General features: G+C 47.1%; 1 protein-coding gene across 1 annotated transcript in view; it reads left to right on the top strand.

Annotated features, from left to right (window-relative positions):
* LOC130124785 (laminin subunit alpha-2-like) overlaps positions 1-26,801 on the top strand; it is a 147,317-nt gene that overhangs the window by 3,639 nt on the left and 116,877 nt on the right. The window contains 7 exon segments of the mRNA XM_056294134.1: positions 2,457-2,563; positions 4,455-4,727; positions 5,867-6,047; positions 7,059-7,195; positions 10,395-10,526; positions 12,126-12,230; positions 18,520-18,663. Of these exon segments, the coding sequence (XP_056150109.1) occupies positions 2,457-2,563; positions 4,455-4,727; positions 5,867-6,047; positions 7,059-7,195; positions 10,395-10,526; positions 12,126-12,230; positions 18,520-18,663 (1,079 nt within the window).

Below are 26,801 nucleotides of genomic sequence, written 5' to 3'. Positions count from 1 at the left end.
GTCCTCTCTCCTGCCCTGCAGCCTGCTAATGCTGTCCTCTCTCCTGCCCTGCAGCCTGCTAATGCTGTCCTCTCTCCTGCCCTGCAGCCTGCTAATGCTGTCCTCTCTCCTGCCCTGCAGCCTGATAATGCTGTCCTCTCTCCTGCCCTGCAGCCTGCTAATGCTGTCCTCTCTCCTGCCCAGCAGCCTGCTAACGCTGTCCTCTCTCCTGTCTGCAGCCTGCTAACGTTGTCCTCTCTCCTGTCTGCAGACTGCTAATGCTGTCCTCTCTCCTGCCCAGCAGCCTGATAATGCTGTCCTCTCTCCTGCCCTGCAGCCTGCTAATGCTGTCCTCTCTCCTGCCCAGCAGCCTGCTAATGCTGTCCTCTCTCCTGCCCTGCAGCCTGATAATGCTGTCCTCTCTCCTGCCCTGCAGCCTGCTAACGCTGTCCTCTCTCCTGTCTGCAGCCTTCTAATGCTGTCCTCTCTCCTGCCCTGCAGCCTGCTAACGCTGTCCTCTCTCCTGCCCAGCAGCCTGCTAACGCTGTCCTCTCTCCTGCCCTGCAGCCTGCTAACGCTGTCCTCTCTCCTGTCTGCAGACTGCTAACGCTGTCCTCTCTCCTGCCCTGCAGCCTGCTAACGCTGTCCTCTCTCCTGTCTGCAGACTGCTAACGCTGTCCTCTCTCCTGCCCTGCAGCCTGCTAATGCTGTCCTCTCTCCTGCCCTGCAGCCTGCTAATGCTGTCCTCTCTCCTGCCCTGCAGCCTGCTAATGCTGTCCTCTCTCCTGCCCTGCAGCCTGATAATGCTGTCCTCTCTCCTGCCCTGCAGCCTGCTAATGCTGTCCTCTCTCCTGCCCAGCAGCCTGCTAACGCTGTCCTCTCTCCTGTCTGCAGCCTGCTAACGTTGTCCTCTCTCCTGTCTGCAGACTGCTAATGCTGTCCTCTCTCCTGCCCAGCAGCCTGATAATGCTGTCCTCTCTCCTGCCCTGCAGCCTGCTAATGCTGTCCTCTCTCCTGCCCAGCAGCCTGCTAATGCTGTCCTCTCTCCTGCCCTGCAGCCTGCTAATGCTGTCCTCTCTCCTGCCCTGCAGCCTGCTAATGCTGTCCTCTCTCCTGCCCTGCAGCCTGCTAATGCTGTCCTCTCTCCTGCCCTGCAGCCTGATAATGCTGTCCTCTCTCCTGCCCTGCAGCCTGCTAATGCTGTCCTCTCTCCTGCCCAGCAGCCTGCTAACGCTGTCCTCTCTCCTGCCCTGCAGCCTGCTAACGCTGTCCTCTCTCCTGCCCTGCAGCCTGCAAATGCTGTCCTCTCTCCTGCCCAGCAGCCTGCTAACGCTGTCCTCTCTCCTGCCCTGCAGCCTGCTAATGCTGTCCTCTCTCCTGTCCTGCAGCCTGCTAATGCTGTCCTCTCTCCTGCCCAGCAGCCTGCTAATGCTGTCCTCTCTCCTGCCCTGCAGCCTGCTAATGCTGTCCTCTCTCCTGTCCTGCAGCCTGCTAACGCTGTCCTCTTTCCTGCCCTGCAGCCTGCTAATGCTGTCCTCTCTCCTGCCCTGCAGTCTGCTAATGCTGTCCTCTCTCCTGCCCTGCAGCCTGCTAATGCTGTCCTCTCTCCTGTCCTGCAGCCTGCTAATGCTGTCCTCTCTCCTGTCCTGCAGCCTGCTAATGCTGTCCTCTCTCCTGCCCTGCAGCCTGCTAATGCTGTCCTCTCTCCTGTCCTGCAGCCTGCTAATGCTGTCCTCTCTCCTGCCCAGCAGCCTGCTAATGCTGTCCTCTCTCCTGCCCTGCAGCCTGCTAACGCTGTCCTCTTTCCTGCCCTGCAGCCTGCTAATGCTGTCCTCTCTCCTGCCCAGCAGCCTGCTAACGCTGTCCTCTCTCCTGCCCTGCAGCCTGCTAACGCTGTCCTCTTTCCTGCCCTGCAGCCTGCTAATGCTGTCCTCTCTCCTGTCCTGCAGCCTGCTAATGCTGTCCTCTCTCCTGTCCTGCAGCCTGCTAACGCTGTTCTCTTTCCTGCCCTGCAGCCTGCTAATGCTGTCCTCTCTCCTGCCCTGCAGCCTGCTAATGCTGTCCTCTCTCCTGCCCTGCAGCCTGCTAATGCTGTCCTCTCTCCTGCCCTGCAGCCTGCTAATGCTGTCCTCTCTCCTGCCCTGCAGCCTGCTAACGCTGTCCTCTTTCCTGCCCTGCAGCCTGCTAATGCTGTCCTCTCTCCTGCCCAGCAGCCTGCTAACGCTGTCCTCTCTCCTGTCCTGCAGCCTGCTAATGCTGTCCTCTCTCCTGTCCTGCAGCCTGCTAACGCTGTCCTCTTTCCTGCCCTGCAGCCTGCTAATGCTGTCCTCTCTCCTGCCCTGCAGTCTGCTAATGCTGTCCTCTCTCCTGCCCTGCAGCCTGCTAATGCTGTCCTCTCTCCTGTCCTGCAGCCTGCTAATGCTGTCCTCTCTCCTGTCCTGCAGCCTGCTAATGCTGTCCTCTCTCCTGCCCTGCAGCCTGCCAGTGCCACAGTAACGGCTCCCTGTCAGAGGTGTGTCACCAGGAGACCGGCCAGTGCCAGTGCAGAGACCATGTGGTCGGGAGACAGTGCGACGAGTGCAGGGTAGGTCTCCTGTCACCTTCCGGAAAGTAAACTTCTGCTTCACCTCGGTAAAAAGTGTTTTTTCTGCGACGTATCTCCACCGTCAGTTCTCATTTACTTTATTCATGCGCTTACTTCACCTGATAGGTATTGTTTCATTTGCCAGAGCGTTCTTACCAAAAGTAATTCAGTAAGTTGATGTCTAGACTTTTCCATTGCAAGTACCTGAATGGTTGACTAACCATGAATTTCAAGAAGGAGCACAAAGAAGTTTATTTTTCTTAAAGCCTATTCTTATTAGTTGTACTTTGCACTTCTTAGTTGAAGGCCTCTTCTGAATATGTAATATGAGTTGTCAGTACCCCTCTACTTTATACCTCGATGTCACTATCTCACCACTACGCTGTTAGCTGTTAAAATGCGTGTTAGGCAGTCATTTCTACTTCCTTTCAAGTCATTCCTGTCCTGCAGGGGTGTAAAAAAAAACCCCATCCAAATTCAAGGCAGAAATCTGTTTTCATTTGTATAGCAACTCAGTGAATATAACATTTGAACAATTATTAAAAGAATTATTCAAGAGCAGTTATTGAATAAATTATACTTCATACCCTGTAGGGGGTACAGTAGTATTGTACATACATGCAGTGCATCAGAAGAAGAGAGCTTACCATAAGGACTTCCAAACTCACCCCTTTAGATTTTGCAGAACGAAAGACTTTTCACACCACGCTCCACATAATGCTGTTGTTCCTAACTATGTAATACTATTTAGTACTCTGTAGTATTATGTACTACCACCAAGGCCCAAGCATAGTATACGGGTCCCACAAGGGGGGTTGCTGATTAGTAAAATAAGCTTTTGTGGTGTGTGGTTGGAATGGCAGGCAGGAATCTCCGTAGACTATGATGTTTGCTGATGACACTGTGATCTGTAGTGAGAGTAGGGAGCAGGTTTAGGAGAGCCTAGGAGAATACCTATGCGTGAATGAGAGGGAGGACAGTGGAATGGTGAGGATGCATGGAGTAGAGGTGATGAAGGACGATGAGTTTAAATACTTGGGGTCAACTGTTCAAAGTAACAGGGAGTGCAGAAGAGAGGTGAAGAAAAGCGTGCAGGCAGGGTGGAGTGGGTGGAGAAGAGTGTCTGGAGTGATTTGGGACAGAAGGGTACCAGCAAGAGTTAAAGGGAAGGTTTACAAGATGGTTGTGAGACCAGCTATGTTATATGGTTTGGAGACAGTGGCACTGATGAAAAGACAGGAGGTGGAGGTGGCAGAGTTGAAGATGCTAAGATTTTCACTGGGAGTAACGAAGAAGGACAGGATTAGGAAGGAGTACATTAGAGGGACAGCTCAGGTTGGACGGTTTGGAGACAAAGCAAGAGAGGCAAGATTGAGATGGCTTGGACATGTGTGGAGGAGAGATGCTGGGTATATTGGGAGAAGGATGCTGAACATGGAGCTGCCAGGGAAGAGGAACAGAGGAAGGGCAAAGAGGAGGTTTATGGATGTGTTGAGGGAGGACATGCAGGTGGCTGGTGTGACAGAAGGAGATGCAGAGGACAGGAAGAGATGGAAACAGATGATCTGCTCTGGCGACCCCTAACGAGAACAGCTGAAAGTAGTAGTAGTAGTAGTAGTAGTAGTAGTAGTAGTATTGTGTGGTTGGAATGAAGACCTATATACCTGCACACATTTTTGAGAATCACAGCATTCGATGCGAAGACAAACACTGACAAAATGCGTGTTGTTATTTTTGTGTTTAATTTGTCCAACAGAACTTACACAGTGGTCCAATTTATTAATGGGTTGGTACCACACCTGCTTTATATTCAAGCTAAATGTTCTGCACCTTTGTTTTCACTGGTCCTCTCCACATCCCCCTCCATTCTTCTGCGTTGTGATTGGCCAAGCCTAATTGCTGGTGGAACGCCGAACATCAGGAATGCGTGCCCTGCCGCTGCAGCCCCCAGGGGGCTCTCTCGCAGCGCTGTGATGTAGAGGGACGCTGCATCTGCCGTCCCGGTCACGTGGGTCGGCGCTGTGACCTGCGCCGCCAAGGTTACGAGAGGAGAGAGACACGGCGGCCGGTGGAGCGCATCCCTATGGAGACCGTCCAGCAGAGATGGGGGGGGGCATCACGCACGGGGGGTTGTCCGAGGGGGGCGTACAGGCCCAAGACGGGGGTAAAGCGGACCGCATGTGAATAACGGCCTTGCAGTGGAAGCACAGCTTGGTGTGTGTGTGTGTGTGGACATACAGACAGACCTACAGAGGTTTGGTCCCAGGAGACTGGCCTCTGCATTTGTGGGTGACATTTTGTCTATGTTTATTGTTGTTATAGTTTTTGGACACTAGTCCAGAATGTGGGATGTGCGCATGGAGGATGTGTAAGTGACTGTCAGGGCTTGATTCTGTGTATAAAGGACAACATAGTTGTTGTGCATTTCCCTTTAACATGCGAGAAGAACATCTTGCCAACAAGCCATTATTTAAAACGCATCAAGGTTGGACCAATATGAAGGTTCAGCCGGGGTAGTCCCACCTCGGGGGTCGTCCCGGGTCGTCCTCTGTGTGGAGTTTGCATGTTCTCCTCGTGTCTGCGTGGGTTTCCTCCGGGGGCTCCGGTTTCCTCCCACAGTCCAACGACATGTAGGTCAGGTGACTCGGCCGTACTAAATTGTCCCTAGGTGTGTGTGTGTGTGTGTGTGTGTGTGTGTGTGTGGGCCCTGTGATGGCCTCCCAATGCCTGCCACCCAATGACTGCTGGGATAGGCTCCAGCATCCCCATGACCCCTGAGAGCAGGATAAGCAGTTTGGATAATGGATGGATGGATGGCTGGACTTACAGCTGTCAGCCATGCTTCCTCCTCTATCTCTTCCACCCACAAATGATGTCACAGTGCATCAAATGCTGATATGATTATTAATGAAGATGATGAGGGAACATTTGTTCACATCGTACTCATCATTTTCCCGCACGGCTGTGTTTTGTGTTTGGCTATGCAGTGTGTTTTTTTGCTGTGGTGATTTTGATTTGCTGTACAGTAGTACTGCGTTTACAGTTTGCAGTGTTTCTTGCAGTTTTTGGTATGTAATCATAAACCAGTCAGCTGTTTCTCTCTCTCTCTCTCTCTCTCTCTCTCTCTCTCTCTCTCTCTCTCTCTCTCTCTCTCTCTCTCTCTCTCTCTCTCTCTCTCTCTCTCTCTCTCTCTCTCTCTCTAACTCACCCACTCTTACCTTTTCTCTCCTCTCCTTTCCACGGCAGTTATTTTAACACTAACCCCCCTCTCCCCTCCCCTGTCTGCGGATTGTGCTCCCCCAGGCTCAAACCCACGGCATCACCACGGGCGGCGTGTGCGTCCCGTGTCACTGCAACTCATTTGGCTCCAAGTCGTTCGACTGCGACGAGTCCGGTCAGTGCCGCTGTCAGCCGGGCGTGAGCGGCCCTAAATGTGACCGCTGCTCGCAGGGGTACTTCAACTTCCAGGAGGGAGGCTGCACACGTAAGAGAAACCCTTGTGTGTGTGTGTGTGTGTGTGTGTGTGTGTGTGTGTGTGTGTGTGTGTGTGTGTGTGTGTTTGTGTGTGTGTTTGTGTGTGTACGTGTTTGAGAGAGGTGAGAGGTCCCCGATGTTGCCAGTTCCTTTGACTGCATTTCATCACTGTGCTTTTATTTTCGTTTCAAATGACTTTTTCACTTGAGCCACAAATTGATGTTGGAATTCAAGAGCGGCGACTACATAAAGCGCGCGGTGCTCCGGCACCTTCCATCCTTGGCTTCATTTGACAGCGGAGGACAAAAGACCAGATTTTCACAAAGGCCCCCTTTTTCTGTATGAAGTGTGCGAACCCTGACATCCGCCCACAGAAGAAGGAGAAAAAAAGCCCAAATCCTGCAGGAGCGCACACCTCACTGCTCAAGTTTGAATTTTTTTTTTTTGGTTGTTTTTGTTGGTTTAATTTTTATTCTCTTTAACATAATAGGTGTGGCGAGTTAATTACATAACCCCCGGGGCCTAAAAATTCTCATTTAAAACCGGCCTCTAATCTCCAAACCTACATCAGGCGGTCGGGCAGGAATTGACCGTTCTTTTTATAATGCGGGGAAAGGTTGAGATGCATATCTGGACTTGTAAAACAAATTAGTTTCAGCCCAAGGCTTTATTAAACATTTAAGGTCCAACGAATGTTTTGGAAAAATAACAGAAATTAAAAGTTATTTTGTCTTCGCAGCGTTTCTTTCGGTTCCAGTCGGCACCGACCTAAAAACGGGAAAGTAAAGCTGCACGGCAGAGCAGGTCTCGAGTTTGAACCGGCGTCGTGCGGAAACTCCTCAACCTGGACTTATTTTCTCAATTAAAAAAAGAAATTTCTGTTTGTATCGTAGAAAAATGCATTGGAGGTCCAAACCGTGCGTTTATTTTCCCATATTTATTTGGCTGAAATCCCTTTCTGTCCCTTCCTCTCTCGCCTCCGCTCCTCTTTGGTCTCATCCTCTCTTCTTCACTCCTCCAGCGTGCCAGTGCAGCCACGTGGGGAATAACTGCGACGCTAACACAGGCCAGTGCATCTGCCCCCCCAACACCGTCGGAGAGAGGTGTGACCGCTGTGCCCCGAACCACTGGGGCCATGACATCACGACGGGCTGCAAGGTAGGGCCAGAACAAGCCCTACGTACTGCTGGTAGCGTTTGTTTGCCCCGTACTTGGTTGGCAGGGGGCTTGCTTTTTGGGGGCGGTACTGTGAATGTTTCACTAAGTGACATACAGTAAGTTTCTTTTTCTGGTAAACTCACTCACGCTACCCCCCCTCCCCCCGTTTTTCTCCCCAATTGTATCGGGTCAATTACCCCCCTCTTCCGAGCCTTCCCGGTCAGTGCTACATCCCCCCCCCCCGCCCATAATGATCCGGGGAGGGCTGCAGACTACCACACGCCTCCTCCTATACATGTGGAGTCGCCAGCCGCCTCCCTTCACCTGACAGTGAGGAGTTTCACCAGGGGGACATAGCGCGTGGGAGGATCATGCTATTCCCCCCAGTCCCGAACAGGCGCCCCAACTGACCAGAGGAGGTGCTAGTTCAGCAACCAGGACACATACCCACATCTGGCTTCCCACCCACACACATGGCCAATTGTGTCTGTAGGGACGCCCGACCAAGACCGGAGGTAACACAGGGATTCGAACCGGCGATCCCCACATTGGCAGGCAATGGAATAGACCGCCACGCCACCCGGATGCCTCACTCACACCGTTTGAATCGTCTTGTAGTGGCAGCACATTCTCATTTCTTCGCGTCGTCGGCGTCATATAGCGGTGCTGTTGGCAAAGCGTCGGTATACGAAGCAGAAGGCCCCCCTTGGCTTCTGTACAGAGACCCAGAGGATGCTCCATAGACGGCACTGGGAAGCTTACAGCCTGATGTAATCATATTAGTGACGGCCAGGTTAGATAGTGGTTAAGTTAGGTCGTGGTGAATCTGCCATGTCTGTATACTATCGCTGAAGGGAACCTTTGTCAACTCATCAATAAATGATACCATGGGATGTGGACGTGACGGTAGCGATTAAACCCCACCCATCTGGCACTCCAAGCAATTTAAAACAAATGACAATTAACCTCTTCCTGCACCGTAATGTGACGTGGTGCTCGTAGCTCGGCTTTAAACACATTCGTTCCCATTCGTGAGTCTGTGACTTCCCCTTTTCAGGAAGTGGAACTAAAAACCGGTCTTGTGTCTAGATTAATGATCAGTGTGTGTACGGGCGCACACAGCAGATTTGTGGTAGGTCTCCTGGCTCCTTAGGTACTTGCTCAGCATATAAATAACTTCCGTGTTTCAACTGAAGAAGAAGAACTTACTGTCAGCCCGGTGACTCCTCTCTGGAAGATTTCCCCGTAACACTCTTGTTTTCTTCCTCCCCTTCCTTTCTCTTTGATAGCCGTCTCTCTTTTTTTCTGTTTCCCTTCTCTGTGAAAGACCGCACTTTGCTTTTCCTGGAGCACGCTCTCGTGTGATACTGTATGTCTCTTCTCTTGTTTACTCGTTCATCTTTACCTTCCTCCTCCTCGCCCTCCTCTCCCTGTTTTGTCTTCTCTCCTTCCTCGCTGTCCTCACTCTGTCCCTGCAAATCTCTTCTCTCTTCTTCTTTTTTTTTTTTGCCTCGTCCCTTTTGTTTTGCACTGGCTGGAGTGCGGCATTGCTCTTCTCTGTTTCTCTTTCTTGGTTCTTGCATCTCTCTCCACTTACATCCAGGTCTCACCTGAGTCTACAGCTGTTTCTCTGTACATGTCTCCTCTCTCCTGATGTCCTTCTTCTCTTCATCCCGCATCTCTTCTCTCCCGACAGCTGACCGGCTTGTCGTAGTGTCCCCCCCCCCATCTCTCTCTCTCTGTCTCATTTAAGTGTGAAAACATTGACGTTGGTGCTGTGAAATGTCCGTACCGAGGGCCCTGAGGCAATACGACCAGTTTACCATCAGCAACCAGTTTACCATCAGCAACCAGTTTACCATCAGCAACCAGTTTACCACCAGCAACCAGTTTACCATCAGCAACCAGTTTACCACCAGCAACCAGTTTACCATCAGCAACCAGTTTACCATCAGTAACCAGTTTACCACCAGCAACCAGTTTACCATCAGCAACCAGTTTACCATCAGCAACCAGTTTACCATCAGTAACCAGTTTACCACCAGCAACCAGTTTACCATCAGCAACCAGTTTACCATCAGTAACCAGTTTACCATCAGCAACCAGTTTACCATCAGTAACCAGTTTACCATCAGTAACCAGTTTACCACCAGCAACCAGTTTACCATCAGCAACCAGTTTACCATCAGTAACCAGTTTACCATCAGCAACCAGTTTACCATCAGTAACCAGTTTACCATCAGTAACCAACAGCACTCGTAAACTATGAGCAGTTAGAGGCTCCAACAAGAAAAATTAATCTCTCATTAAGATTTGATAGCATGCAGATTACAAAGAGAACATCTGGGTGTCCGAGTGGCATGGCGGTCTATTCTGTTGCCTGCCGACACAGGTATCGCCGGATTGAATCCCCTCGTTACCTCCAGCTCGGTCGGGCATCCCGACAGACACAACTGGCCGCGTCGGCGGTTGGGAAGCCGACGCGGCCAAGGATGTGGGTATGTGTCCTGGTCGCTGCACTAGCGCCTCCTCTAGCAAAGCGTGCGAAGAGGCGTGCTCACAAAGCTACCCTGCCCCCACCCCCCCACCCCACCCCCAGCACCACTTTTATATGCCCGGTCTGCAACCGCAACTGTGCATCCAGGATCGGACTATTCAGCCCCCAAAGGACTCACAAAGAGGAGAAGATGGTCATCATCGGACACGATGGATAACCAGCGAGCACTAGCACCTCCTCTGGTTAGCCAGGGCGCCTGTTCGGGGGAGGGGGAACTGGGGGGAATAGCATGATCCTCCCACGTGCAACGTCCCCCTGATGAAACTCCTCGCTGTCAGGTGAAAAGAAGCGGTTGGCGACTCCGCATGTATTGGAGGAGGCATATGGTAGTCTGCAGCCCTCCCCGGATTGGCAGAGCAGGTGGAGCAGCGACCGGGACGGCTCGGAAGGGTGGGGTAATTGGCCGGCTGCATACAACTGGTGAGAAAAAAAAGGGGGGGGGGTTTAAATGCAGCTACACTCACTGTACCTGTACGTAGTGAAGAGTGTCTTATTCTGCTTAGAGTTTGTGAGTTCATTAAATTCATGAAAGAAAATTCCAGCATGAAAGATAGCAGCTTTAGAGCTAGCAATAGTATTAATCTGTGTGTGTGTGTGTGTGTGTGTGTGTGTGTGTGTGTGTGTGTGTGTGTGTGTGTGTAGGAATGTGGCTGCAGTGTGGTGGGTTCGGTGAACCAGCAGTGCAACATCAACACTGGCTGCTGCTTCTGTCACGACGCCTTCAGAGGAGAGAAGTGTAATGAATGTCAGCTGGGATACAGAGACTTCCCTCAGGTAAACACAAGAGACTGGGATACAGAGACTTTCCTCAGGTAAACACAAGAGACTGGGATACAGAGACTTCCCTCAGGTAAACACAAGAGACTGGGATACAGACACTTCCCTCAGGTCAACACAAGAGACTGAGATACAGAGACTTTCCTCTGGTAAACACAAGAGACTGGGATACAGAGACTTCCCTCTGGTAAACACAAGAGACTGGGATACAGAGACTTTCCTCTGGTAAACACAAGAGACTGGGATACAGAGACTTCCCTCTGGTAAACACAAGAGACTGGGATACAGAGACTTTCCTCTGGTAAACACAAGAGACTGGGATACAGAGACTTCCCTGAGGTAAACACAAGAGACTGGGATACAGAGACTTTCCTCTGGTAAACACAAGAGACTGGGATACAGAGACTTTCCTCTGTTAAACACAAGAGACTGGGATACAGAGACTTCCCTGAGGTAAACACAAGAGACTGGGATACAGAGACTTTCCTCTGGTAAACACAAGAGACTGGGATACAGAGACTTCCCTGAGGTAAACACAAGAGACTGGGATACAGAGACTTCCCTGAGGTAAACACAAGAGACTGGGATACAGAGACTTCCCTCTGGTAAACACAAGAGACTGGGATACAGAGACTTCCCTGAGGTAAACACAAGAGACTGGGATACAGAGACTTCCCTCTGGTAAACACAAGAGACTGGGATACAGAGACTTTCCTCTGGTAAACACAAGAGACTGGGATACAGAGACTTTCCTCTGTTAAACACAAGAGACTGGGATACAGAGACTTCCCTGAGGTAAACACAAGAGACTGGGATACAGAGACTTTCCTGAGGTAAACACAAGAGACTGGGATACAGAGACTTTCCTCTGGTAAACACAAGAGACTGGGATACAGAGACTTCCCTCTGGTAAACACAAGAGACTGGGATACAGAGACTTCCCTCAGGTAAACACAAGAGACTGGGATACAGAGACTTCCCTCTGGTAAACACAAGAGACTGGGATACAGAGACTTCCCTCAGGTAAACACAAGAGACTGGGATACAGAGACTTCCCTCTGGTAAACACAAGAGACTGGGATACAGAGACTTCCCTCTGGTAAACACAGAGCGGTCCCCGATATCACAACTCCGTTGTTCCCCTGTGGTCATTTGCAGTTAAGGAAGCATGAAGTAGAGGCTATGCTCTTGTGATAGGCAAATTTACTGTTATGAACAATTTTGTGAAATCCAAATTGTCACAGAGCATGCATAGCCTCTACAGGTTTGAACAACCAAGCTTAAAAAAAGACAACTAGAAATTAATGTCATGTCACTGTGAGACATTAATTCACATGAAACGGAGTTGGGGGTCTGTCTAATAATTGTAGGGCACAGACCAGTAAAAGGGTCAGTGCATACTGTGAGGACTCTGCAGCATTTTCTACTGCACTGATCACATCCGCTCTGCAAAATGCTGACTTTGCCAAAAAAAAAAAAAAGCAGAGTGAGACTTGAACCTGCGTTGGGAGGCATCGGCTGCAGCCTCCCAGCATACTGTGTGTGCACATCACTGATGGCAACACACTGACGCTGTGTGTCCACATCTCCCACCAGTGTGTCCGGTGTGAGTGCAATTCTATGGGATCAGAAACCGAGACCTGCGACTTAGAAAGAGGAGTGTGCGCCTGCGAAGATCGCACAGGGAGATGCAGCTGCAAGGTATAAAACACACAAACACACACACACACACACACAACCAAATCTACCTGCACCTCATCCTCCACACCAACATACACACAGGATGGTAAACTAATAATTAATAATTATAATAATATGATAGTAATAATATGATATAATATTATTATAATATATTATCTTCTTCTTCTTTTGGCTCGTTCCCTGTTTCCCAGGGGTCGCCGCAGCAGATTTGATAGTTTCCATGGGTACCCTGTGAGGGCACAGCACCGATGGCAGTCTTGTCAACCCACATAATGATTTGGGGAAAAAAAATAAATAAATTTAATATTTTATTTTCAGTTGTTCGGTTTTATATTCAAGACACACACAAGGTAAAAAAAAAAAATAACAGACAAAAAACAAAAACAACAAAAAGGAAAAAAAAAGGGGAGGGGCTGGCAGACATCTATAGGTATATAATATAACCCGGTTCACCGCCGTTTTCAAGAAATTACACAGGTATTACAAGAGGACAGGTAAAAGGTAAAGAGTAGCGGGTTGCATCACTGCAGACTGTCATTAAAAATTTGGCAAAATTTTACGTCGGCTGCCATTCCTTACCCAACCGGTAATTATTAATATAATGATATTAATAATAATTAATTTTTAAAAAAATCACACACACACACACACAGGATGGTGCAGTGTGACGATGAACATGTCTGTTTTTCCCTTTCGGTCCATTTCATTGCATCCTAATTGTGTTAAACACTGTAACGCTGATGTTGTTGATCATAAGCATGATTTGACAAAACACCAGCAGATGTTCCCGGCTGCTGGGTTTCCTGGACTGACCCAAATGTTTCACTTCCTAAGATTTACTGTTCAGAACTTACACACCAAAGTAACAGTTACTGTTAGAATTACTGCAGGCTGCACAACAGCCACTGCCGTACACTGTACCTTGCAGAACGCCAACTTAACATGTATGCACATGTGCTGTTGTGTGTTTTTGTGAGGGCGTCTGCAAGTGTATGTGTGTATCTATTTATGTGTGTGTGTGTGTGTGTATGTATGAAGTTTTGTGGCATTTATAATTTTGACTCCGAGTAGTGATGGTTATGGTTGTGAGATGGTAGTGAGACCAGCTATGTTGTATGGTTTGGAGACAGTGGCACTGATGAAAAGACAGGGGGCGGAGCTGGAGGTGGAGTTAAAGATGCTAAGATTTTTTTTCCCACTTTAGTTTTTCTTGGTATTTTCATTATTTTGCAACAAGCAAACCCTAAAATGAAACACAAAAAAAGTGAAAATTAAAAATAAATGTTGGTTGGGAGTTACACTCTTAGTAGTCCGTCCATTCTTGCAGTTTCCATATCTAGATCAGTTGCCCTTTCTGTGGTCTTCGTCACTATTCTGGTTTCTGAATGATAATGTCCATTTCAGCCACGTTTCTTCGAGTCGTGCTTCTTGTAATCTCAGACCACGTGTCAGTTTTTCTGTCGTGTAGAGCTCCTCTGCGGTCTCTAACCGCTGCTCCTGGGTCGGGGCATCCACTTTACCCCATTTCCTTGCAATAGCCTTTTTACTAGCTATTAACAGTATTCTGACCAGTACCTATCTGTTAAGTGTACATTTCCTTCAGTAAAATTATACAGATATACGTCGCTCATAGGGATATCGTATCTCAGCATCTTTTGTAAAGTTTTGTGTACCTTTTTTCCAAAACATTGATATTTTGTGACGATGCTGAGATTTTCATTGGGAAGTGACGAAGAAGAGCCGGATTAGGAAGGCGTATGTTAGAGGGACCGCTCAGGTTGGACGGTTTGGAGACAAAGCAAGAGAGGCAAGATTGAGATGGCTTGGACATGTGTGGAGGAGAGATGCTGGGTATACTGGGAGAAGGATGCTGAATATGGAGCTGCCAGGGAAGAGGAGAAGAGGAAGGCCAAAGAGGAGGTTTATGGATGTGGTGAGGGAGGACATGCGGGTGGCTGGTGTGACAGAGGAAGATGCAGAGGACAGGAAGAAATGGAGACGGGTGATCTGCTGTGGCGCCCCCTAACGGGAGCAGCTGAAAGTAGTAGTAGTAGTAGTAGTAGATAATTTTGACTCCCACTAACAGTGCAGCACTCTGTGTGTGTTTGCGTTTGTGTGTGTGTGTCTGTCTGAGGGTCCCTGCATGGTTCTCCCTGTCCCTGTATCTGTCAGTTATTGTGTGAATGTGTGTGTGACTGGTGGATGTGGTTCAGTTTGTGTGTGTGTGTGTGTGTGTGTGTGTGTGTGTGTGTGTGTGTGTGTGTGTGTGTGTGTGTGTGTGTGTGTGTGTCCCACTGTGCGGATGCACGTATATGAGTAATTACCCCAGCAAATGTCACAGTCTGAGTACGACAGGCATCTTGTGTGACGGGCTCCTTATTCCTGTCCACATATATTCCTAGTTCACCACCCCCCTGTGGGTCTCAGTTGGGGGGGGGGGTCTGTCAAAGAGTCTTACTAAAAGATAGATAGATAGATATTAATAGTCCAGAACTTGCGTTTATCTTTGTCTTTACTATCTTTACTATGTATTTATCTTTGTATGTGTATTTCTGTATGTGTGTGTGTGTGTGTGTTTCTGCTGATAATGAGGAATGTTGTCTCCTCTGCCTTTAGCCTCTAGACAATCTGTCACTGTCTTTTACACACACACACACACACACACACACACACACACACACACACACACACACACACACACACACACACACACACAAGAATGTGTGCACACAGTATGGATTCCTGCTGTGTTTCAGACATAGAACAGAATAAATAAAAACAAAGCAAGGAGAATATAAGTAATAATACTGCAGTAGTGTGGATGTTGTACCGGACCGTGGTGGTGGTGAGGAGGGAGCTGAGCCGGAAGACAAAGCTCTCAATTTGCCAGTCAGTCTTGGTTCCAACCCTCACCTGTGGTCATGAGCTTTGGGTAGTGGCCCAAAGGGTCGTGGATACAAGCGGCTGAAGTGAGTTTCCTCCGTAGGGTGTCCGGGCTCAGCCTTAGAGATAGGGTGAGGAGCTCGGACATCCGGAGGGAGCTCGGAGTAGAGCCGCTGCTCCTTCGTGTTGAAAGGAACCAGTTGAGGTGGTTCGGGCATCTGATTAGGATGCCTCCTGGGCGCCTTCCTTTGGAGGTTTTCCGGGCACGGCCAACTGGGAGGAGACGCGGGGTAGACCCAGAACTAGCTGAAGGGACTACATGTCCAATCTGGCCTGGGAACGCCTTGGGATCCCCCAGGAGGAGCTGGAGGGTGTTGCTGGGGAGAGGGACGTCTGGAGTGCCCTACTTAGCTTGCTGCCACCGCGACCCGACCCCGGAGAAGCGGCTGATGATGATGAGATGAGAATAGAATAGAAATTAATAGAATAAATAAATAGAATAGACATATAAAAGGTGTCCTGGTGGCTCAGTCAGTCAGTGTGTACCATGCAGGGCTGATCACGGCTTCTGGGGTTCGAATCCGGCCATAGGACCATGTTAACTTTGGAGTCAGATCCCATGTATGTGCAAACCTGTATAGCCAATAAACCTGATTCTGATCTGATTCTGATTCTGCATGTCCTCGCCTACTTTCTTCATCCTGTTTGCTGGCTTTCTCTGTCTACCCTTCAGTCAAATAAAAGCTAAAAATTACAAAACATAACAAACATACCATGAAAAACAATACATTATAGTAGGACGTAGTTTTTGATTAATTACCACTGCCATATTGAAATTAAGTGCCTCTAGATAAATCACATATTGAGACAGTATTACCGGAGAGCTGAAATGATTACATCTGACGCCAGGTTTCACACTCAACAATAATTCATGAGTCCTTATCACCATTATTGCATTCAGCTGGAATCTTGAAATGTTTTGATCGTCAGTTATTTTAATCGTCAATGAAAATCATATTTCAGGAAGTAAAAGTGAAGCTACATTAGAAATTTGTAATTGCTTCACCTCACTGACACATTTCTTTCCAAGGTGTGTTAAAAATGAAATTATTTCAAGACTGCAAGTTCAGATGCAGTTTAATAAGACTTCATCGAGCTCACCTGGCTGCTACTCTGGAGGAGTTGGCTAGTTAGGTAGCCACCAGACTCAAGCTGGTGGATACAGATACCTGCATATTTCACATGAAGCGATGATGCATTCAGTCCCTGTTTCCCATTTGAAACTGAGGATTTTTGGAATTTAGAAAAAACTGACTAAATTAAATCCGAGATCTAGAGCAAAAGTGGTATTCCCAAACCGAAAGTAGTGTTCCCAAACAGAAAGTGGTATTCCCAAACAGAAATTGGTATTCCCAAACAGAAAGTAGTGTTCCCAAACAGAAAGTGGTATTCCCAAACAGAAAGTAATATTTCCAAACAGAAAGTAGTATTCCCAAATAGAAAGTGGTATTCCCAAACAGAAAGTGGTATTCCCAAAGAGAAAGTGGTATTCCCAAACAGAAAGTAGTGTTCCCAAACAGAAAGTGGTATTCTCAAACCGAAAGTAATATGTCCAAACAGAAAGTGGTATTCCCAAACAGAAAGTAGTGTTCCCAAACAGAAAGTGGTATTCTCAAACCGAAAGTAATATTTCCAAACAGAAAGTAGTATTCCCAAATAGAAAGTGGTATTCCCAAACAGAAAGTAGTATTCCCAAAGAGAAAGTAGTATTCCCAAAGAGAAAGTAATATTCCCAAAGAGAAAGTAGTATTCCCAAACAGAAAGTAGTATTCCCAAACAGAAAGTGGTATTCCCAAACAGATAACTGTAAGGTCATGATGCCAGCCGCATTTCAACATTTAGAAGTTTCTGCTGTTTGGAGTGTCTCTCTTCTGTGTGTGTGTGTGTGTGTGTGTGTGTGTGTGCGTGAACGCGTATGTTACTATCAAATCTATCGGAGTAGTGAAATGTTCTGAATGAGCTAAACCCAGTGGGTTTTATACTGTGATCCTCTGTCACTGGCTTATTTTTCTCACACATACAGAGCACATAGTCACACACACACACTCACACACACACTCCAGTACAGGTATGTGCAACCACATGCACATCTCTCAGCCTATGCAGCAGCTGTCAGTGCCTTATCACACATAAACACAAACTTGTACACTTAAAGGCACACACACACACACACACACCAAAGTCATAGAACTTTCATCGTTGCTGTCGCTGATCATATTATCCCATGCATGCACATACACAGAAGCACGAGACTCACACAACACCAGGAGCTTGGGCCGTGATCTGCCTCCCCGTCACCTGGTGTCAACCATACGCTTTGAGCAAACCGCAGGTTTTCTGCCTGTCAGCGTCGACAGGATAGCCCTGTCAGCTGTCTCTCTGTCAACATGTTTTCCCGCTCGTCTCTCAGATTCTGCCAGCCTCCGTGTCTGTCTGTCTGTCTGTCTGTCTGTCTGTCTGTCTGTCTGTCTGTCTGTCTGTCTGTGTGTCTGTCTGTCTGTGTGTCTGTCTGTCTGTCTGTCTGTCTGTCTGTCTGTCTGTCTGTCTGTCTGTCTGTCTGTGTGTCTGTCTGTCTGCCTGCCTGCCTGCCTGCCTTCCACCGAGTTTATTTTTTGACCTTCACTCGGCATCATCGTCGGTAGATGTGAATAATGACTGGTGTAGTGTGTGGGGTGCGAGCCCACACCAGAGAAACTCTACAAATGAGAACTTTTAATAGACCAGCGGGGTAAGTTGCTCGCAGTGTTGCTGTCTGGAGTTGCCAGTCTTTCACAGGTAGCAAAGCAGGAATGGTTTAAGATGGCATAGAAACATCTGGTAACACTTTAGTATGGGGAACATAGAAAAACTTAATTACTAGTGAATTAGTAATGATCAAGATGTCACTTTAGTATGGGGAACATGTTCTAAGTAACAAAAACTTAATTTAGAGTAATTTAACACTATGAACACTTGTAGTGTTGTGTTTTGTTATGTAAGAACAGACCATATTCATTAAGTGTTAGTAAGGGAGAATAACTCTTCTTGTGGTACTACCACCTTATAAAGGCCATACTAAGCAAAGCCTATTGAGATGGTACTACTAATAAGCAATAATTCTGAGGTTATAGAGGGAAAACTCATAGTTAATGGCTTACTGGTTGTATAATAAGGCCATGCAGAATAAGGCATTAATGAGTACGTAATAATGACCAAGTAAGAGCCAATATGTTGCTAATTTGCATGCTAATAAGCACCTAATTAATGGTGACTACGTTCCCCATACTCAAGTGTTACCAAACATCTTAATGGGCATATCAATGCATATCAATAATCACATTTCCGTGTCTGTGTGCGTCTGTTTTAGGCCAACGTGAAGGGAGACAACTGTGACCGCTGTAAGCCAAACACGTTCGATTTGTCGGTTCAAAACCCACTGGGCTGCAGCAGGTGTTACTGTTATGGACTAACGCAGTCCTGCGCAGAGGCACAAGGACTGATCAGGATGTGGGTAAGTAGACTGCAGTTGGAGACCCTCAATAGGTCATTTGCCTGTCTCTTATGATCCCCCCCAATTGGCTAGATCATTGCATGGAAAACTTGAGGGGGGGGGGGGTTATAGCTATACAAAACTCTAGTTTTAAGGCAAGAGATTCCATTAGAGGTGCTGTGTGTGGGGGCGTCTGGGTAGCGTGGCGGTCTATTCCGTTGCCTACCAACAAGGGGATCACCTGTTCGAATCCCTGTGTTACCTCCAGCTTGGTCGGGTGTCCCTACAGACACAGTTGGCCGTGTCTGCGGGTGGGAACCCAGATGTGGGTATGTGTCCTGGTCGCTGCCCTAGCGCCTCCTCTGCTTGGTTGGAGCGCCTGTTCAAGGGGGAGGGGGAACTAAGGGGAATAATGTGATCCTCCCACGCACTACGTCCCCCTGGTGAAACTCCTCACTGTCAGGTGAAAAGAAGCGGCTGGCGACTCCACATGTATTGGAGGAGGCACGTGGTAGTCTGCAGCCCTGCCCGGATCGGTAGTGGGGATGGAGCAGCGACCGGGACGGCTCGGAAAGAGTGGAGTAATTGCCCAGGTACAATTAGGGAGAAAAAGGGGGGGGGGGGTCCTGACCTCTTATCCTTCAGCGATGTGAATAACAAAAACAAATCAAAGAAAGCAAGAAAAACACATTCATATAGAAGATACGGAGAAAGGTATCAGATACTCAGCAAGTTTGCAGATGTTCCCACATGCACATAATGAGGATATCGTTCACTGTGATGGCTGCAGTTCGCTGAGGACTGTGAGTGCCAGTGAAGTAATTTAGGGTTGGGGAATCAAACAACGGCAAAACTAACTCAGCCGGCTCGGCCCCTGTGCTTATGAAAGCAGAAATATGAAGATTGGGCGGGGATGTAAGTTGTTTACTTTGTGCCAGTCATGATGGGGAGGACAGGAGGGCCCAAAAAGAAAATTCAAACGCTAGTTGGCGAATGCTTTATTATTATTAATTGCTTTGTTTGGAACAGCATTTCGCAATAAATTGAAAATCTGAAAGTCAAATCATAAATCATTTTATTTCCAAACAGACGAGAATGTCTCAATAGCAAATGGAAAATGCAAATGGCCAATAACAAACGCTAAACAGCAGATGGGACAAAGAACTCTAAAAAAGAAATCATTCTTTAAAGGCAGACCAAAATCAGTTGTTGAATTTTTCATCCCTAAAAACCTCGAACGCAGCATGATAAAATATTCAGCAACAACTGACTAATACTGTGCTATTTCGCACTTTATCCATAACTGTCATCTAATTAATATTCGTGAGCTGACCTTTGAGTGACAAGCACAAGTAAGGTTTCGTGCCAGGGGTGGGCGGGGTTTCACGATTTGATGATCGGATCTGATTGGCTCTATGTAAATGATCGTCTAATGACGTCATAAATATTTTAAAAAAGAGATCAGCTGAGAGAAGCTGAACTAGGGGGAGCTCTTTTAATCAGTGAATTTATTTATTTATTTATTTTCACTGCAGTGAGACAGAGTCAAATGCAAGGTGATTCAAGAAATGTATGACAGCATGGGTTGGGGTTAGAGACGGGACGGGGGGGGGGGTCTCTCCGTCTCTTCTGTGTGACGACAGTATTCACGCTCAGCCAATCATAGCCATCTTTGAAGGGGGTTATAAACCGATAACGTAGGCTGTGTTATACGGCCTACGTTATACCTGTGGTTGGTCCACCACAACATCACGTTGGGGGGGAGACACGCGTTTGTTCTGCCTTTTCCTCTCTGTCGATGTGAAACACACCACTTCCTGTGTGACGCTTGGGATTTTTGGCCGGGAATGCCACCATAGACCCCCGTTTGTATTTCTCCGTATTTACCTCAGTGGTGAGTAGGCCGCATCGTCACCGTGTGCAGTGTAAATCACAGTTAGGTGAGTTTTATTCACCTGTTTCTCACAAAATCCAGTGTGCATCTTCTTTGTGTGTGTCATATGTAAGACTAGAAAACGGAGCACAATCATTTGGTGTGGTCCACGGTACCGCCGTTCCATGCACTCTGACGTCTATCACGAATCCCTCTAAACAAGTTTTCTCATCAGATTGAGAAAAAAAAAAACTACTAGACTGATTAGAAAATGTCGCACACTCTGACGTGACCTGAGTGTGTGTGTGTGTGTGTGTGTTGTGTGTGTGTGTGTGTTTGTGTGTCCAGAACCTCTTAACTCGGGATAATCTTGTATAAATAAACCGCCTATGTGCGGGTGAGAGTGTGTGTGTGCATCTGCAGTGATTTCAGAATGTGTGCGTGAAGTGTCTGACAAAGTGTGTGTGTGTGTGGGGGGGGGGGTGCACGTGTGTCTCACTCCACTCTGTAATCTCACGACTCAGTGATTCAGAGAAAATCTCCCGCTTTCCAATAAACTCCATTTTTTCTTTTTTTTTTTCCCCTCACTTTTTACATCCTCCGCCTCTCTGCCTCCAGCCGTGTTTCCCCCCCTCTTCCTTCCTTTTTCAATCTCTGTATCCCGTATTTTGTGTTTTCCCCTTCGCCCTTTCTTCCTCTTCACCTCTCTCTCCACTTTGCTTTGTCCCCCCCCCCCCCCTCGCCCGCTCTCTATCTATCCCCTTCCGACTCACTTTTCTCCCTCCACCTTCTCTCTGTCAACAGAAATTGCACTGAATGTTTGTCAGGTGTATGAACGCTCCTGAAACCCTCTTTGGTTGCCATAGAAACGCCGGCTCATCTCTACCGGCGGCGGCTCCTGTATGGAAGTCGTTTATTAAAAACTGACCGCCAGTCAATCGCCTTTATTTTTCCTGACTTTTTTCGGTTTTGTGTCAAGAGAACCGAGCAGGGGTTCAAGTTTACGCTTTCAGGCTTGAACCTGCGGGGTTTCAACTTGGAAATTAGAGCCCCACTCCATTCCAGGGACTTGGATTATTTAATTGATTTTTCCAAAACGGATTGGGCGTGGAAAATGATGCAATAAATAACGATACCACACTTTTGCTTAGTGTCTCGATACCACATCTAGCCCCCCCCCCGGAGAAGTGTGGGCCTTCAGCTTGTAACGAGTTGATTAAACACTGGAGGGCAACATGTGCTAATTGGAAACACAAAGCGTCTTGCAAGTCTGATATTGCAACAGTTACGTTTATTAACAGTGATTCTTGATGCACAGCCCGATCGTCAGAGGGCAATGGACACACACTGACTTATGGTGGGTCAGAGGGAAATAGACACACACTGACTTACGGTGGGTCAGAGGGAAATAGACACACACTGACTTACGGTGGGTCAGAGGGAAATAGACACACACTGACTTACGGTGGGTCAGAGGGAAATAGACACACACTGACTTACGGTGGGTCAGAGGGAAATAGACACACACTGACTTACGGTGGGTCAGAGGGAAATAGACACACACTGACTTACGGTGGGTCAGAGGGAAATAGACACACACTGACTTATGGTGGGTCAGAGGGAAATAGACACACACTACACTGACTTATGGGGGGGGGGGTTTCTGTTGTTGCTCAGTAACTGAGAAAAGGCAGTAACGAACTCCTAGGCAGGGTTGGGAGGGCTACTTTAGAAATGTATTCCGTTACAATTACCTGCTGGAAGATGTTTTCAGTAACTTACTCTAAGTATCACAATATTAAAGTAATGTAATCTGGTTACTTTGAGTTACTTTTGGATTATGAAAAAAGATGACTGTATCAGTAACATGACTTTTTCTCAAGTGCGTTTTGTAAGACAACAAAACGGTGTAACCCCAGAAAGGACAATGGGGACACCAAGCTTTTGAGCGTCAAAACATGGAGCAAAAAGGCAAACAGACAATGCTGTTTTAGTTTAATAAATAGATTAAAGACCCCCACACCCACCCTCTCGTCTAGGCCTGCAACATGATTTAAGAGTAATCATCCAATCAGGTGTCAAAAAGGACAGAAAGGGAATGCAGGCAGTAGGCCGATGGATTACAAATTAAAGTAGAGGCTGTGTCTATACGTGTCCCACATTGTCCCACACAAACACACCATTTGTCCCACATTTGGTTGGTTGGCATCTGGTCACCCCACACGCAGGCCAGAGTAACAGAAGGAGCCACAGAGACAACTTTGGGAAGTCGACCAATAGGGTTGTCTCCTTTAGCGCAGAAAAATAAGAGACACTTAACCCTGTCCCAGCTCAGCTCCCACCACCGCCTGCCCAGACCCCATGACCCCCACCTCGAGGTTGCTTTTTAAAGGGAAATATACAGTAGGCAACACACCTTCCTACAGCAAGTAGACCTGTCAGAGTAATATGTCTCTGGAAAATACGTCGCTACTTCGTGTCTCAGTTAAGGACTTTATTGGCAAACAAAAGCAACACACAAAATAAATTCAATGAACATAGTAATGTACTATTGTAAAACTTTAGGAGTTAGGCCATGTGCCCCCGGTAAACCACTGCAATGTTCAGGTGACCAGAGATGGGAGGCATACGGAGGCCCTGCCTGCTTATTTCTCCCTTCTCCGGTTGTGAGAATAAGGAACAACTCACACTCTGCATCGGTTCAGCTAGGACCGCATCGTTTCCTTCTAAAATACAGGACGAATCCATAGTTGAAGGGACGGGCGGCATTATGAACAAGCATGACACGGTCCAGACCCACGGCACACCCGCCAAGTGTGAAGTCGATCGGGTGAACAGTTGCCGAGAGAATCGAAGGAAGGACACACTTCCATCTTATTTAGATTACTATTATGCGGAGGAATTTTGAAATGTATACTCCGGAGTATAGATTAATAGAGTAGAGTGTTGAGTAGAGTAATAGAGTAATAGAGTATCAAGACTAACAAGAGTGTGTTTAGAAAGGTTTTTTTTTGGGGGGCCCCCCTTTTTCTCCCCAATTGTATCCGGCCAGTCACCCCGAGCCGTCCCAGTCGCTGCTCCACCCCCTCTGCCGATCCAGGGAGGGCTGCAGACTACCACATGCCTCCTCCCATACATGTGGAGTCACCAGCCCCTTCTTTTCACCTGACAGTGAGGAGTTTCATCAGGGGGAAGTAGCGCATGGGAGGATCAAGCTATTCCCCCCAGTTCCCCCTCCTCCCTGAACAGGCACCCCGACCGACCAGAGGAGGCGCTAGTGCAGCAACCAGGACACATACCCACATCCAGCTTCCCTCCCGTAGACACGACCAATTGTGTCTGTACAGACACCCGACCAAGCCGGAGGTAACACGGGGATTCGAACCGGCGAGCTCCATGTTGGTAGGCAATGGAATAGACCGCCACGCTACCTAGACGCCCTTAGAAAGCGTTTTTGATGTCTGTCACTCGTGCATCTGATGGAGAAGATCTCCACGCTTCCATTTTATTAAACTTATCAATCCACACTGACTCTGATTGGAATACTGTTACATTTTTTTGTATCCTGATTACATAACCCAGTTACTTTATTTTGGTACTGCCCTGGCCTGCTCTTAGGTTAGAAACACTGACAGGCCAAGTCATGTAGCGTATACAGAATGGTATAGTTTCTATGTGCCAGTGGGTTTTTGTTTTTCCTTATCAATTTCATCTTTTCCCAGTTTTCTTTATGATTTTATGTTCTTTTCGTTTATTTCTTTTCTTAGTACTTGAATTTTATTAGTAATAGGAAAAGGAAAGACTTGTGACTCACTCTTGGTCTGCTCTACAATTTTTTGAATACTAGATCTTGAAGTAGGGTGGACAAACAAATGTGTTGAATTTGTGTGTATGTGTGTGTGTTTGTTTGTTTGTTTGTTTTGAGGGGGAGTGAAAAATAGCCTCTCTCCTATAGCTGGAGCTCATTCTATTCTTAATAAACATCCAGGTCAGCGTCCCCTTAAGGGAAGGGTACATACACAGCAGGAGATACACAGTGATGTAAGTCTGTTAGAGAATATGGCTTTATGAGTAGCCAGTCTCAGCCCAGATTTGACATGTAGCTGTGGGGGTAGTCGCCTATAAGGACATCTACAGTGTACAAAAGGAGGCAGATACTGCTGAATGTTGGTATTCGCACATATTCGCCTTTTCTGTTCTGTCTTACTCTAAGATCAGTTGTCCATCATAAGTTAAGGAACTTGCTGTTGACAGTTTTATTTGTGAACAGAAAAAGTGTGTGGAGTTATACAATTTGAGGCACACTGCTGCCAATGTAAGGCCACATCACAACTAGCAAATGTCGACATGTGCTACTATTTGGGTACAAGTCAAGTCAGATTTATTTGTACAGCCCAATATCACAAATTAAAAATTTGCCTCGGGGGGCTTTACAGCAATACAACATCCTGTCTTTAGACCCTCACATCAGATAAGGAACAACGCCCTAAAAAACCTTTAACAGGGAGAAAAAATAAGAAGAACCCTCAGGGAGAGCAACAGAGGAGGGATCTCTCTCCCAAGACGGGCAGACATGCAATGGATGTTGTGTTTACAGAATTAAACACAGTTTACAGAATACAACATTGAAAGAGGATAACGGAATTATATTGGAATTATAAGATATATGAAGAATACGATGAGGAGGATGCCAAGATGTGTCCAGATGCCACCGGAGCAGACTAGGACCTGAGCCACACGACCACCATCACCAAGTAGACCTGACAGGAGGACAGACTACACATGCAGACAAGAGAGACTCCCATCACACCGTTCACATACACGGGAGAAGAGACAAGAAAATACATTAGTCACACATCAGAGAGAGAGAAGGATACAACATTGAAACGGGATAATAAAATTATATGGATTGATAAGATATAAATAGAATGTGATGGAGAGGATGCCAAGCAGCGTGTAGTTGGTGACCACCATCACCATGGAGACCTGGGAGGAGGACAGACTACATGTGCACACGGGGAGACACATGACACCATTTGCATACAGGAGTAGAGAAAGGAGAAGACATCATTCAGAGAGCGAAAAGACGTGAGAGAACAGTTAAAATAGTCTATACTCTAATAATCTCATCGGCAGAACAGTGCTTGGTAAATTCACGAGACAGAAACCGACCCACCATCCATGCAGCACAGGTTGTGTAGTACTCAATTTAAAGGCAACTAGTTGTAGGTTAAGGCAAAAAGATGAGTTTTCAGTTTGGATTTAAAGGACATAACAGACTCTGGTTGTCTGACGGCAGTAGGCAGGGTATTCCACAATAATGGGGCCCCATAGGAAAAGGCCCTGCCGCCAGCTGACTTCTTTTTAACTTTAGGTACACACAGGAGCCCTGTATTTTGAGAGTGGAGAGGTCGAGATGGAATATACAGTTTAAGGAGATCAGACATGTATGATGGGGCAAGCCCATTTAGGATTTTATAAGTCAGCGCAAGCACCTTAAAGTCTGATCTAACATGGCTAGGAAGCCAATGAAGAGAGGGAAAGATTGGTGTAATATGGTCAAATTTTCTCGTTTTAGTTAGGATTCTAGCTGCAGCATTTTGAACCATCTGAAGACTTTTAGTACTAGCACAGCGGTGGCTAACCATGTACCATGGAGAGCCATGTGTATGCAGGTTTTCATTCCAACCTGACTCGACACCAGGTGATTTCACTGAAACATTCTTCCTCTTTGGTTGAAGGGTTGCTAATCAGTGAAATCACCTGGTGTGGAGTCCGGCTGGAATGAAAACCTGCATACACATAGCTCTCCATGGTTAGCCACCCCTGTACTAGCATGTGGCAGACATGAAAACAGAACATTACAGTAATCAAGCCTGGATGAAACAAATGCATGTATTAGAGTCTGCTTCAGACGTGGATAGGAAAGAATTTTAGCTGTTACGTAAGTGAAAACAGGCAGTCTTGGTGATTTCTTTAGTGTGTTTATCAAAGGAAAGGCTGGGATCAAACGTAGCACCAAGGTTTTTGGCTGCCACAATTTGTGAAATCACAGAGTTGTTGAGCATTATTGTTACTTGATCAAATTGGTGTCTGGCAGGTTCAACAACCAGCATCTCAGTTTTATCTGAATTTAAAAGCAGGAAATTTAGACAACCAGTTTTTCACAGCAGCCAACCAGGCCTCTAAATTAGTCATTTGAGTATGCTCATCAGCCCCTATAGTACTTACAGCTGAGTATCATCCACATAGCAATGGAAATGTATTCTATGACTGGGTATAATTT

This window comes from Lampris incognitus, chromosome 15 (assembly GCF_029633865.1).
Source record: "Lampris incognitus isolate fLamInc1 chromosome 15, fLamInc1.hap2, whole genome shotgun sequence".
Lineage (NCBI taxonomy): Eukaryota > Metazoa > Chordata > Actinopteri > Lampriformes > Lampridae > Lampris > Lampris incognitus.
Note: the sequence above shows the minus strand (reverse complement) of the source record. Positions and strands in the feature narration are given on the sequence as shown.